We start from the raw sequence: 14,197 nt of genomic DNA on the forward strand, positions 1-14,197 counted from the left end.
CTATGCCCAATTAATATCTTTAATAATTTTATTTTTTCATCTTTAGGTTTTATTTATAGCTGAGTGGCAGTGTTCTTAAGTGCTGTTAATAGTACACTAGCTCAATAGTTTTACATAAATTAGTTTGCTGTACTGGTGGGACTCCTTCCCTTTCTATTCATTCATACGTTTTACTCATTTCATTCATCCTACTTAAATTCACAGATTTAACAAACATCCAAAATGCGCCATTGATTGTGCTAGTCTCTGTAGAATACATTTCATGGTAATATTACAATGAAACTGCTGTATATCGGTTTCTTATGTACATTACATTTTATCTTAAATTATTTTGGTGCAGTATGAATACATTTATTTTCTTTTTCACTTTTGACTCTTAGTTGACTGGTCATGCCCCTGTTAACAGTTGCTTGATTTGTAGAGCAGCAAAACCACAAAGCCATAAATTTCCCCAGCTTCTTCATATTCTCCCTCCCTCTCTCTCTATATATATATATTTTTTTTTTTTCATTTGAAATGAATTTTAGACACAGTCTGAGAAGATTGACTAAATCCTGGAGTAATAAGGACATTTATCTCTTTCACCTTCTTCTCTTTTCCTTTCTCCTTGTAGTTTTGAGGCTAGAGTACATGACATCATGCTTATTAGCAAAAGCTCTGCCACTGTATGATAACCAGTGTTAAACAGTTTTAAACAGTACACAGCTCAAGCACATACTCCAATATCTTCTCGGACTGATTTAGTCACAGAGGACATTTCATTTGTTTAGATGCCAGGTATCTTTCTGCTCAGGTAAATTCTGATTGGAGTGCTGTTGTTCTCTGTAAAATTTACAGCATTTTTTTTGGATGATAGTTTTCTACTCTGAAAAGTAAATATTTTCTTTTGGTTGGAGTAGTTGGTGGTATGATATTTTGTTTCCTGAGTTGTCTGATGAAAGACATGTATAGATCAATCACCTTTTAAGAGCAAAATTTGACATTAATTACATTGTATTCCTAACTATCCACATGGCTGGTTCAATGTGAAGTACTTGAAACATGATCACACTTTTTGTGACAGATTAAAACCTAAAAACCTCTCTAAACAAAGTTAGTTGCCCTACTCTCAAGACTACAAGAAGCATTTTTTAAAACCTTTGACTTTGAGAGATGACAGGTTATCCTGATATCACTCAATAGGCCTATAAATAATTTGGCTTCCCATTTGCTAAGCAGCATATTGGTACTTCTTAGTCTCAAAATGACCACTATTTTCACAGATTATCTGTATGGATTTGTTCATTTTTCACTAACGAGCTTTTATTGAATGTCCAGTTTTTGCAAATTTCTCTGAAGAGAATAAAACATCGAATGCTCTCAAAGCCTCACAGCTCTATTTTGCCAGTTTAGTTTTATTGTATTATTTTTATTATTTCCTAGAACGAAGGTTAATTCCTTTTTTCATCCCATGGATTATATATTTGACTCTTTGCCACTTAATAACTGCTTCCTCTTTTTGCTTTATCTTCAAAGCAGGTTTGAAATACCTGTGCTGCCATGTTGTTGCCATTATTATTGTTAGTATTTGGTACTTAAGTACATGGTATTATTTTTAAGGTTTAAAATTGTTTCCAGGGCTGCCGGGGGGAGGGTATAGCTCAGCAGTATAAACACCTGCCTGGCAAGCATGAGATCATGCGTTCCATCCCTGGTACCAAAAAAAAAAAAAAGTATTTTTAGTATAGTGCATTGTAAATAACATAACAAGGATGATTTAGGTGTAACTATTCCTTTTCTGAATGAGTTTGAGATGGTACTATTTTTAAACTTTTGCATTTTATTAAGGCATTGCTGCTTCAGATTCAGCCTCTTGAAGTAATCTGAGAAGCAAATATTTTTATATATAATCAACTTATTTTGAGATGCAATTACACATATTTATATTCAAATGTATATTTAAATGTATATCATATGAATTGATTAATTTTCTGGGCTTTCAATACTGAAGGTGAAATGCTATTGCTTGTTATACTTTATTAAACATTTTAAGTTAAAAACTAGTGTCTTTTGTTTCCATTGAAGGCATAAAGACGGTTCTGATGTGACACAAAGTTTTTATCTGGCTAGGTTATTTGATAAAAAGAGCATTTATATAATTAACATGCCATTTTGTAAAATCCAGTCATTAAGTTAATAATAATTTTGTTCCAGAATTAAGATTATTTGAATTATTATTTATTTCACAAATAAAAATAACATAAAAATAATAATTCACTTGATAAACATATTAATAACTTTCAGGAACTGATCCGTTGACCCCTGGAAATCCTTTCAGATCTGAATACTATGAGAATGTTTCCATTAGTGTTTAAGTAAAAAAGGAAACTGTTAAAATGATTAGTCAATATCTATTTAAAAATATGCTGAATTACGTACTACAAATGAAATATTAATGTGCCTTAATGAGTCTACTTCCTGTGTCTTTCCAAATATTAATGACTCCTGTGATGGATATGAGAATATCCAATATGAGTAGCTTTTTAAAAGTTTTGATTGGCAAATTTAATTTTATTGAAATGTCTCATCAGCCTGTCAAAAATTAAACGTAGTGAAGAAGGAAAATATCTTCCTGCCAAAGCAGAGATAGCATTGAAAAGATGAAGGAAGTGGTACCTGTCAGAACTATAAATCTATGGATAGGTTCCTGAAGTGACACTCTTGGAGAGCAGGAAAGAATTCATGTTAACTAGCAAAGGAGAAGTAAGTCTCTTACTAGATGGAATGCTTTATTAGGTTAGAGGCTATTTCACAGCATTTCTCAGCATCAAATTGTGGCATGCATAAGGTATTCAGCAAAGAAGTCTGGCCAAAACCTAGAGAAAATTATAGAATGAGGTTGGACATCTCTCATGAAAGATTATAACCTCTATGTTGACATTGAACTAAAAAGGATATTGAGATTATAAATTAAGTTAAAAATACAACAAATATTATTGAATACGTGTTTGAAAGAAACAGTGAAGGTGTCAGAAATTCACAAAAACAAAGAGAAGCTAAGTGGCATACATGACATATGGAAATTACTATTCACAGTGATTTGTTTGAGGGTGATGCTAGTAGTAGAATGATCTATTAAACAAGCTACTCATATTAATACTTTGATTGACACTGTGGTGTATAAGCATGATTGTTCTGCAAGATTCAGGTTTACCATAATTAATGAAAACATGAAAGTAACTTCAACCACGTCAGTATTGCTGTATGCTTATAGTTCTTGCAAGTCTACAGAGTGTGGTTGTACGTAATGCACTAAATTTTGTGTTCCAGTTTAGCATTTCCCTTAGCTGCATCACATCTTGGATAATATGAGACATGACACATTCAGCCTGGATGCTAAAAACAAAACATCAGCAGCTGAAGGATGTCGTCACTGCAGTGATTCACAGTATAATCTACTTTCTCTGTTTGTTTGAAAGTATTATGGATCATAAAGACATGTGCAGAGGGTTATCTGGAGCTGTAGGAGGCTTATAAAATCCTCCCAGATAATCTTCTAGAAACATGATTGCCTTTGTAGTGTGTGCATTGATTAATATTTCTTAGAGAATTTGTGGTTTGGCAGTGGATACAATGTGGCTGATCGTTAAAAAGTTAGAACATATAAAACACGTTATTTTACTTACTTTTAAGTTTTATGTGAAATCCCACAATAATGTTATATCAATAGAGAAGCTTACAGTTTTGTGTTCATGTGATGCTTTCTGTGAGAGGTTATACAAACAAATATAGACTTCTAGGTATAGTGCATTCTTTATTATGGGCACCAATGATGATCCTTTGAAATCCTTCAATGCATACTGTATATAGATATCTTTTCACAAATTTGATTTTAATATAAATAAACTGCTGTAACATATGAATGTAATTAAAATCTTAGGCATCTGTATTTTAAACGAGATTTTGAAATTTTAATTTTAAAATACATTTGTATGTGAAAAACCATTTGATTTCATGATCTCTTTAATTTTATTTGTTTTATCAGTATGATATAGTTATGCATAAAATATGAATTAGTCAAGTAAAAGATGACACAATTCTTCATAAGTAAGTCTATATAAGTATTGACTGGAAAGCTGAAAATACCTTCAGATGTTTTAGAACCTTTCAAAAACAGGACAGCAATATGAAATTTACAGAGTAATGATATCTTAATGACATGGGAAATTTATAGTACAGATACTTTCACAAATACGATGCTGTATTATGTGTTTACAACAGATGACAGTTGCAGGCTACATTGCTATTTTACATGGATAAAACTTGATCGAACATTTCCCCTATGTATTAACTTTTGTTGTTTGAATTCTTGTTCATATTATTCTGCTTTAACCTCTTGTCATAATTTGAGTAGGTCATAAAATACAAGAGTAAAAATTCCAACTCTGCAATGTTAAGTATGCCTATGTCGCTTGTTCTACCCTTCATTGGCAAGAGGTTCAGTTTAGCATTGATTCATGTGGTACACTGTTTAACTTATAGAATGGTAAACCTGTTTTCCTGTGGTAGTGACAGTTTTTCAGACAGGTAAATCGCAAATTGCATGTGGTAATATATTTCTTCTTTTTATGATAAATAGGCTGAATCAGTACTGTCACAGAGACTCACAGCATTTGTACCCATAACTTTATGAGCTCCATGGAAGCTATAAATACTGAACTATCACATGCCATGAATAAGCTGGAGGCAGCCATGGGCCTCAGTTGTGGTTCCCCAGACTACAGACTACGTGGCTTCTGTATAGAAAACGGGCAGAAAAGATATGTGAAATTAGACTATATTGCTCCAGTAATTTCAGCCAGGCATTATTATTAGTGTGAGTTGTAAAATGGAAAACTGCCTTTATATCTGTGTGATACAACATTGTGAACATTGAAAGCTGGAATAAAATATTGTTTTACATAAACTTGAAATTACTTAGAAAAGGAAATATTTGCATATAGATAATAAACATATATATGCTTATATATCTAAGTACATATTAATACACACTTATGTCAATATTTCTGTTTATATCTCTATTTAATTCATAGCTATTAGGATTTTAAAATAAATACTGTGTATGCTTTCCATGGATTAGCATAAAATTTAACTACATTTTAAAGACATAATTGATATATTTTGTGATCACAAAGCTTATGTTGTATAATACTTGTGCATAATTACCCAGTCCTGTTCTAGTTCTCTGTTTCCATTTGCTCATCAGTCGGTTCACTTTCCCTCTATTTATTCGTACTTCTCTACATGTGGATCTGATGATGTCACTTCCTAACTTGTTTCCTTACTTGGCATAGATAATCCTTGATGATTTTGTCCTTGTCTATCTTTTTATGCTCATTATAGTAATTCATTCCATGACTCTTGCTACACAAAACTCTGTAGATGTGCTGCAAAACCATGCTGAAAGCTTTCCTTGACTTTTTCAATGAATCCCTTTTGGTCCAAAATACCCTTTTCTCTGATCAAATCATCCTTAAAAATTCAATTTAAACTATCACCTCAGAAGCTTTCCTGCCCTCACTCAGGCAGAACAAATCACAGCCTTCTCAGTGTATTCACACTATGTTCTGAACCTGCTTACAGTTTTACTTAAAATGGTTTGTATTTTAATATTTGTTTTCATCTTTGCCTCTCCTACGTCTTTGAATGTAGACTCCATTTCTTTGTATCTGCCTGTCCTCAGAACTAGTCATACCATTTTAGATATAGCAGGTACTTAATAAATATTTGCAGAGTGGTTTCACTTATTTAATCTTTGCAGCCACACATGATTACAAATGAGGAAGTCAGAGTCTAAAAAGTTTGAGCAACTCGCTCAAGGTCATGCAGCTAGTGAATGACTTTTTTTTTTCCACTTGAGAGCTTTTTCACCAACTTTGCAGTAGTGTGCTTGTCTTTTCTCCTAGGAATATTGAAAGAGTCATTTATGTTCAGATCCATCCTCCTAGAAAATTAATTGAGTCCTTGTGACTGCTCTGATGCAACCCATGTCTGTCTTGAGACTTTTCTTTTTTTTTTCTTTTCTCTATGCTTGTGTACACTCCAACACTATTTGAGTTGGCCCAGTCTTGGATGTCATCTACTTGTCTCTGGTTTGATGTGTTTTTTTTTTTTTCTTAATCATGATTCTGATTTTTTTTGTCTGTCTCTCCTGATGTCAAAATATCTTCCTCATATCACTCTTCACTAAAATTAGCATCCCTGTTGGAACTTGCATGCCTTTTCCTTTAACTGTCTTCCCATCCATTCGTGATTGTGGCTAGACTCATTAGACTTTACCATATAGAGGCGGAAGCCACATTGAGATATTTGGAGATATAATTCCTCAGTTTTATGTCATGCTGTGACAAGGATTAACTCTCTTCACAATAATCCTTCATACCAACATATGAAATGCTATTATCAAAGTAGCTTTTTAAAAGGATGAATTCTTTCTGAAGCCTCATATACAGATATATGTGTTGACAAAGGGATTTTAACACTTGCCTCTTGGACTCAGGCTTATACTTTGAGTTGTGTGTTGCACACCTCTTTTTCATGCTCTCTGTGAGATTCCTTGCGTGAAGTTAGAGTACATAGCAACTCTACAAAGTGTGAACAGTAAGGTGGTAGGATTTAAGGATACTATTAACATTGAATTTCTTTTAAACAGATTTTAAAATTCTCCATTTTGCTTTATTGTGTTGCTTTTTGAAAGTCATATGTGACCAATCATGGTGACTGTTTTGGTTACTTTTTTCTATTTGATGAGACAAAATACCTGATGTCCAAAATTGAGGAAGGAAAGAACTTGCGGAGGTTTCAGTCCACAAGCAGCTGGCTGCAAGGCAGGGTGGCATGTTGAAGGGCAACTGTTCAAAGCAGCAGTAGACAGCAAAAGCAATAAGAGAAAAGGGAAGGACAGGGAGGACTCTTTCTGCCCCTTATATTGTATACAAGCTACCTACCCCAGGCATATGTAGCACTCACACCCATAATCCCAACACTGCACCATGAATCAACCACAGGGTCATGTCTCAATGACTGCATGAGGCTCTGGGGGGATGTCTAGACACAAACTGTAACATATGAAGTAAACTAAGAACTAATTGTTGAATATTCATGATAAATATAGTTTTCCCTGAGTAAATAGGCATATGCATGCACACACACACACACACACACACACACACAAATACCAAATTTAAAGTGTTCTTCAAGAGTAAAACAAGTTTCCTTCCAGAAAAAACTGAACAATTGTATTTTATAGATTTTTTTTTCCTTACAATCCCTTTAACACTTCTACCACATGGTGGAAAAGTATTATTTTCCTTCATTGTGGTCATGTATTTTGTTTTATCTCTGATGCAGCATTAGAACTAGGCTATGTCTTACTTCATTTTCAAGCAATTAATCTACATGTGATAATTTCACAATTGTTACTGTCGATGTTGCTATTGATAATGATGAGAACTCTAATCAGGCCTGATGAGCTATGGTCATCGATTATGTAATAGTTACATAGGCCTTTATGAAATATTCACAACTTCCTTTTTAGAAGGTCTTTCTCTTCTTTTTTCCCCTCAGTTTAAAATACTCTTTTTTCCTGTGTTTTATGAGTGTACCCTGCCACGGTCCGATACCATCTATTCTAAACTCTTAGCCTTTTTATGTGTATAAATTTTCTACTCCATCATATCATATAGTTCTCTCTAACAGTGTAGAAGATGAATATTTTGCTAATAATTTTACTCCATTAAATTAAAATATTACTTATCAAAATTCCATTCATTAGGCAAAGGTTTATTTTCATTTTTCCCCAGAAGCTTGAAATAATTTAATATTATATAATTTATATGTGCTTTTTAATAGGAAAGTTACTCCTGAAATTTAATTTCATTTTTAAAGTTACACAGCCTTTTATTTTATATCACTTTAACAATTACATCATTAGCAAGACAAAGATACATTTATTAATTTTTAATGTTATCTATACATACTTATTTTTGCTAAGTATTAAAATTTAAGATTGAATAAGGCATTGTTTTAAGTTCTTTTTCATGTGACTTTAGATGTTTGAATGGCTTGTAGTAGAGCAGTAAGTCACTATTGAAAGAGCTGAATGTGATTTTATCTTTAGCATAGACTCATATCTTCAGTTGGAACTTCTTGGTAATTAAGATGTTCATTGCTCATTGAATGAGTATTATATATTGCATAATTTTTATCCACAAATTCTAACCTCAGATAGTTTTAATATGTTTTTTTTAGTATCAGGGATTGAACTCATGATCTAGTGCTTTCCAGGTAGGCGCCTATGCCACTTAGCTAAATCCCCAGCAAAAAATATGTATTTTTAAATTAAGTTACAGGGTTACATATTTGCTTAAAAAGAACATTTTCTGCTTTATTTTGGAATTGCATGATTCTTTTTTTTTTTTTGTCAATGCTGGAGGCTGATCATTTTTGTCTTATTCTCGCATTCCAAGTCATTTGCCTAGTCTTTTCTTGTATGCATATATGTATGGTTGTTTTTAGGTGCTAGGAATGGTGCGTTGCTCTTAATTAGTTTATGTTGTATTTGTCACTTAATTCAGGCTATATCTGAACTTCATCTTTGGTATCTCAGGGATGTGACATAAACTAATATTATACTTCACAAATTAATTTCCTTACCCTGTAAAAGTTAAGGGGAAAAGAATGATGATTTAAATCTTCTTTAAGAATAAGAAGATTAATGTTTAAATTTCTTATTTTAAGTCTCCCCAACAGATATAGTAAGGTCTCATACAGGGTTCAGAGTCTAGTTCAGTGTTAGAGGCAGTGCTGGCTAAGCTGTTGGCAAATAAACTTCACACAATACAGTTGGGTAGCTAGCTACTAACTAAACTTAGCAAGTCACTGAATAGTTGAAATGACCAAAACTATTCTCTAAAGCCAGATTTTGAATATACATACATATATATATATATATATATATATATATATATATATGGTTATACATGCCCAGTTAATTACTCTTTCCTTAGCATACTTAATCATTTTTTACATTTCATTGTTGCACTCATCTGAAAATTAGGATTCAGAAATAACTTGTTATTTATCTGCAATCTCAAAACTAGGAGGCTTTTAGAATAAACTTCAAATTAAGTAGCACAATTTGAATGTTGGAACCTTTAATCTCTGGAATGATACATCTTGGGTCCCAATTTTTTAGGCGTTATTTAGCCCTTGTTGTCTCTTGCAACTTTTTTTTTCCCTTTCTCCATCAATGAAGACAGAATTCCAGGAAAGCTAAGAATAGCATTTTTGCTAAGCAATTCAAACTGGGGCTGGGCTTTAGCTCTGTGGCACAAGTGCCTGCCTGGTAAGCGCGAGGTTGTGAGTTTGATCCCTAGTCAAAAAAAAAAAAAAAAAAAAAAAAAGAAAGTCTAAACTGTAAAGTGGATTTTCTTAAAACAACAGAGGATCACCTCCTGACATAACCAATCTGTTTTATTAGAATAAATACTAATGTGTCTGTATGCAGAGACTGAAAGTCTTATGATTTTATCTGTTTTCATTAACACAAATGGATTATTAACACCTAATGATTCTATTTGTGTTCATTCTTCTAAATTCACATATACATTGATAAGTGTTGTGAATTGATGTAAAAGTGTCTTTCGCTGTATGTCTTTGTGTCTTGGATTTCTTTCCGAAAGCATCACATATAGGGAGGCATAATCTTATAGAGAAGGAGCTGTCCTCATGGACTACAAATACGTGATGTTAAATGGCAAGATAATGTTCTTATATTGAATTTACCTAAAATGTTTTCTGGAGTAAATTGTGTTCTCAGTCCTGTAGAAGGCATAATAGGGCTGCAGCTTATCATTTTCCTATGTGTTACTTTCCAAATTTGCTTTAACCACTGCTGAAACAGAGTTCTCTATTTTTCGTGCATAGTATTTAGGGCCTGTTGCAATCCATGGATTTTTGACTCCTTTGTGCTACCTCTATTTTACAGAATTCTCATGGGGGTACTTAATATGCTGACTGTCTTAAGGTTTTTGTCTCAACATATAATACTGGTGAATATCATTTATATGACCAGACTATGTCTTTGTGTTTTGCACATTTTATTTTAACCATGAATGGTCTCTAATATTATATTATCTGTTGTATTGCAGGAAAAACAGAGATTTCTTACAGATGTTCTGCATGAAGTGATGCTGCTTGATGGTTTGGCCAGCTCACATCCAGTGTCCCAGGAAGTGCAACAAGCAACAGATATTGACAGAGTGTTTGACTGGATCGCATACAAAAAGGTGGGATTAGATAGATAAGACCACATGCCAACTGATATTGTACAATTGCTGTAATCAGATGATTTCATAATGGATGTGTTATATTTTTCTCTTCTTGGTGAACAGAAATGGATCATGGTTAGAGTCACTAGGTTTATGTCATTTTCTGAGTTAGAATCTGCTGTATCAATCAGTAAAAGGGAGATTAATGTTTGTTAACTAATGCATGGCAATACTGAAAATATTAATGAATAAATGTCTAGAGATGTCATGAAATTGCTATACAAATGGTGGCATATAAATATCAGTTTTATTATTAGTAGTAAGAGAGCTGACCTATCTAGTGACAAATTATTTTCACCAATGCCTCTTGAATATTTATTTTGATGGACTGATGCAAATGTAAATGACAGTGCTATGACATGTGAAGTTTACAAATATTATTTAAAGAATATTAAGGATGTTTCCTGGATACAAAGTGAAATTTTAAAAACCAGTCTTTCAAGAAAAGTGACTAGATTTAAAATAAAGGCGAAATCAGTTTTTTCCATTGTGACCTGAACTAAAATTTTTCCTCATATCTTCACTAGCTGATTCTGATTTTAACATGAAAGTGTACATTTTAGTGATTAACGCTTATCACTTAATATTTAAGACATGTTTAAACAGTAGTGTCATGTATAGTGTATGTTCAAATACCTTTATTGGAAATTCTATGTACTTTTTATTGATTTAATAATATGCATTTGAAAATATTAATATTAATTTTTCTATGAAATATATTTGTTCTTGATAACTAAAAGTCATATAATAATACACAAGTCCTTGGTATGATAATTTGGATGTTGGGTTTTATATGGAAGCAGTGACTATCTCAAATGTTATTAATTAGTAATGTAGTATATAATATGTAAATATACAAACTGTTACACATATCCTTTCCAGTGACTTCTCATTGCATTGGCTCAAAGAGGCTACTTTTCATGTTTTATAAGAATAAATGGTTGTTTCCAAAATTTAGGTTTTATAAATTTTGTTGTTATGCACATAGGTGCACATATATTGTTATGGTATGATGAAAATAATGTGTTTTTAAAAATACAATAGAGTAATACTCTGCCATAAAGAAGGATAAACTTGAGACATTTATTGTCAAATGCAGAGATCTCGAGTCTATACTCTTAAGAGAAATAAATTAGACATGTGTAAATGTAACATTGTCTCACTGGTATAAGAAACTGAAAGTGTAAATAAGAACCAAATTGTGTAAGAGATGTGGAGAAATGGGAAGAAACTGTTTAAAAGGAAGGTGAAAGCAGGAAGGTGGAGGGAAAAGGAAGGAAGGGAAAAGAAAAAAATAAGAAAAGAAGGATAAATTGGAAACAAAAACTGCAGATAGAGTGGAGGAGAGGTTGCAGGGGAGTGGGATAGGAGAAAACAAGGACAATGTATATCATGTGCAGATACCAGTTCCCTATGATGAATGTGATCATTGCATATACCTAAATTACACCAATAAACTTAATTAAATTTAAAAATTGCTGGAAGTTTAGGGCAGTGGCTTACTTATTTATGCTTATTGATGAATAGATAATATGTTTTAATACAATGCAGTACTACTTTGCTATAAAGAAGAGTAGACTTGAGGCATTTATTACTGTATGGATGGACCTTGAGACTATGGCATATTTAATAAAAACTTTAATTTCATATGTGAGGGGTTTGGGCTAAGTTTTATTGGACATAAATTCAGTTTAAACATAATATAATGCAGAAAATAATGCATTAACATAGCTTGAAATAGGTTTAGAGATACATCTGTAGTTTCTCTCTCCTGTTCTCAATTCTAAGGCTATTTGTAATTGCCAGTTTTACTTCAGCATTCATAAAATCAGGAAAATATTTTGAATAGATATGTTATGAATGCATTTTTGCACATAACATCCATTCAAAATCCCAAAGATTTGGGGAAATTTCAATTTTTTTTCAAGACGGTTAAGATTCAGAACAGTAGAAAAGAGTGAAAATGCTATGATTATTACCTTAAATTCTCTACATTTTATTTAAAGCCTTGTCAATGTACAAATATGAAAAATGAGCAATCTATTCTACCATGCTCAGAACCACCACTGTAAACAGTTCTGAGTTACCAGCATCTAACTTTACATTATAATGGTTTAAAGACCACTGGATATAGAGTTCTTTCTCTGGGGGTTTCACCTGATGATAAAATCTACCCATTTCCAATGAATACTTCTCAAGAAAAAACAATTTGTTTTTTTCTTTGATAGCTGTTTTGAAGTGTAATTGAAATTCAATAAATTGTATACCAGCATGTTTAAAAGGCATAATTTTATATGTTCTGACATACATATGCTGTGAAAATACCATAATCAAGTTGGAAATTACCCAGCACTGAGGGAAATTGTCTAATGTTCCTTTTAAAGCCTTTTCCCTGTCTCTCTCCCATTAATTGTTTTTTAAGCTGTGGATTAGTTTGACTTTTTTAGAGTTTTGTATAAATGTAATCATATAATGCATGCTATTTTTATTTGCCTTTCTTCAGCCAATATAATTATTTCAAGATACATGAAAGTTGAGGAATACAGAATTAGGAAGCATTTTCTTCATTCGTTCACCTAGACATTTGTTGTATCCAGTTTTGGGCTATTACATGTATTACTCATGTATAAATGTCTGTATGTGCATTTGCTTTTATGACTTTTGGGTAAATACTTAAGAAATAAAATATCCAGGTCATATGTTATATATGTTTAATATTTTAAGACATTACTAAATTGCTTTCCAAATATTAAATTTTATTATTTTACCATTGTATTGTACATTTCCACCAATAGTATATTAGGCTTTTAGTGTTTTCTCTTCTTTACTTACATCAACTGTGTTTAATCAAGTCTATTAATTTTAGATGCTCTAGTGGTATGTCACTATGGCTGGAAAATGTAATCATTTTCCAAATATGTGGTAGAATTTACCAGTACAGCAATATAGATGTGAAATTTCTTTCATGATGTGTTTTATAATAATTTAATTTCATTAACATGTAGTGAGTTTTTCTGGTTATTAATTCATTCTTCAGTGAACTTCAGTAGTTTGTTTCCGTTTCAAGGATTTGACCCATTTTACTTAAGATGTTCAATTTATTGACATAGACTTGTACACGATATATTTCCCTGGTTAGTCCTGTAATAGCCACAGAATCTTTAATGGTGTAACCTCTTTGATTTCATATTGGCAGTCTGTGTCTTATCCCTTTTATTCTGATTTGTCTCACTAGAAGTTTATAAATTTTATTGATCTTTTCAAAGAACATCTTTTTGTGCCATTGATTTTCTTTCTTGTTTTATATTTCATAGATTTTTCTCTCCAATAATTACTGTTTTCTTATTTCGTATACTTGTGGTTAATTATTCTTTTTTTAAATTTCTTGAGGTACAAGAAAGTCAGACATGAGGCTTTTTATTTTTATGCAGACATTTGTTGTATAAATTTTCTCCTAAACTGACCACACAAGTGATCCTCTTTTTCCTTTTTACTGGTACCAGGGATCGAACTCACGACTGCCTGCTTACAAGGCAGGCGCTTATGCTGCTGAGCTAAATCCCCAGCCTCACAAGTGATCCTCAAAAGCTTGATATACTGAAATTTTGTTTTCTTTACTTGTAGATACTTTGCCATTTAATTTATCAATTGTTCTTTGACTTATTAAAATTATATTATGTCATTTCAAAATATTAGAAAAATTTGTGATTAATTTATTAATTCTGTTGAGCCTAGTAAATGTACTATGACATAAGTTTTCTTAATGTAGTAAGGTGTGTTTTGTGGCCCAGGCATTAGTTTCTGTTGGTATAGGTACTGCATGTTCT

The 14,197-nt window shown here is 32.2% G+C and overlaps 1 protein-coding gene across 1 annotated transcript in view; it reads left to right on the forward strand.

Moving 5' to 3' along the window:
* Trhde (thyrotropin releasing hormone degrading enzyme) overlaps positions 1 to 14,197 on the forward strand; it is a 373,678-nt gene that overhangs the window by 213,762 nt on the left and 145,719 nt on the right. Inside the window, exon 6 of the mRNA XM_063255150.1 lies at positions 10,191 to 10,328. Coding sequence (XP_063111220.1) covers positions 10,191 to 10,328 — 138 coding nt within the window. The remainder of the gene's footprint in view (positions 1 to 10,190; positions 10,329 to 14,197) is intronic.

This window comes from Cavia porcellus, unplaced genomic scaffold (genome assembly GCF_034190915.1).
Source record: "Cavia porcellus strain 051 isolate PalLab524CR breed Dunkin Hartley unplaced genomic scaffold, mCavPor4.1 scaffold_8, whole genome shotgun sequence".
Lineage (NCBI taxonomy): Eukaryota > Metazoa > Chordata > Mammalia > Rodentia > Caviidae > Cavia > Cavia porcellus.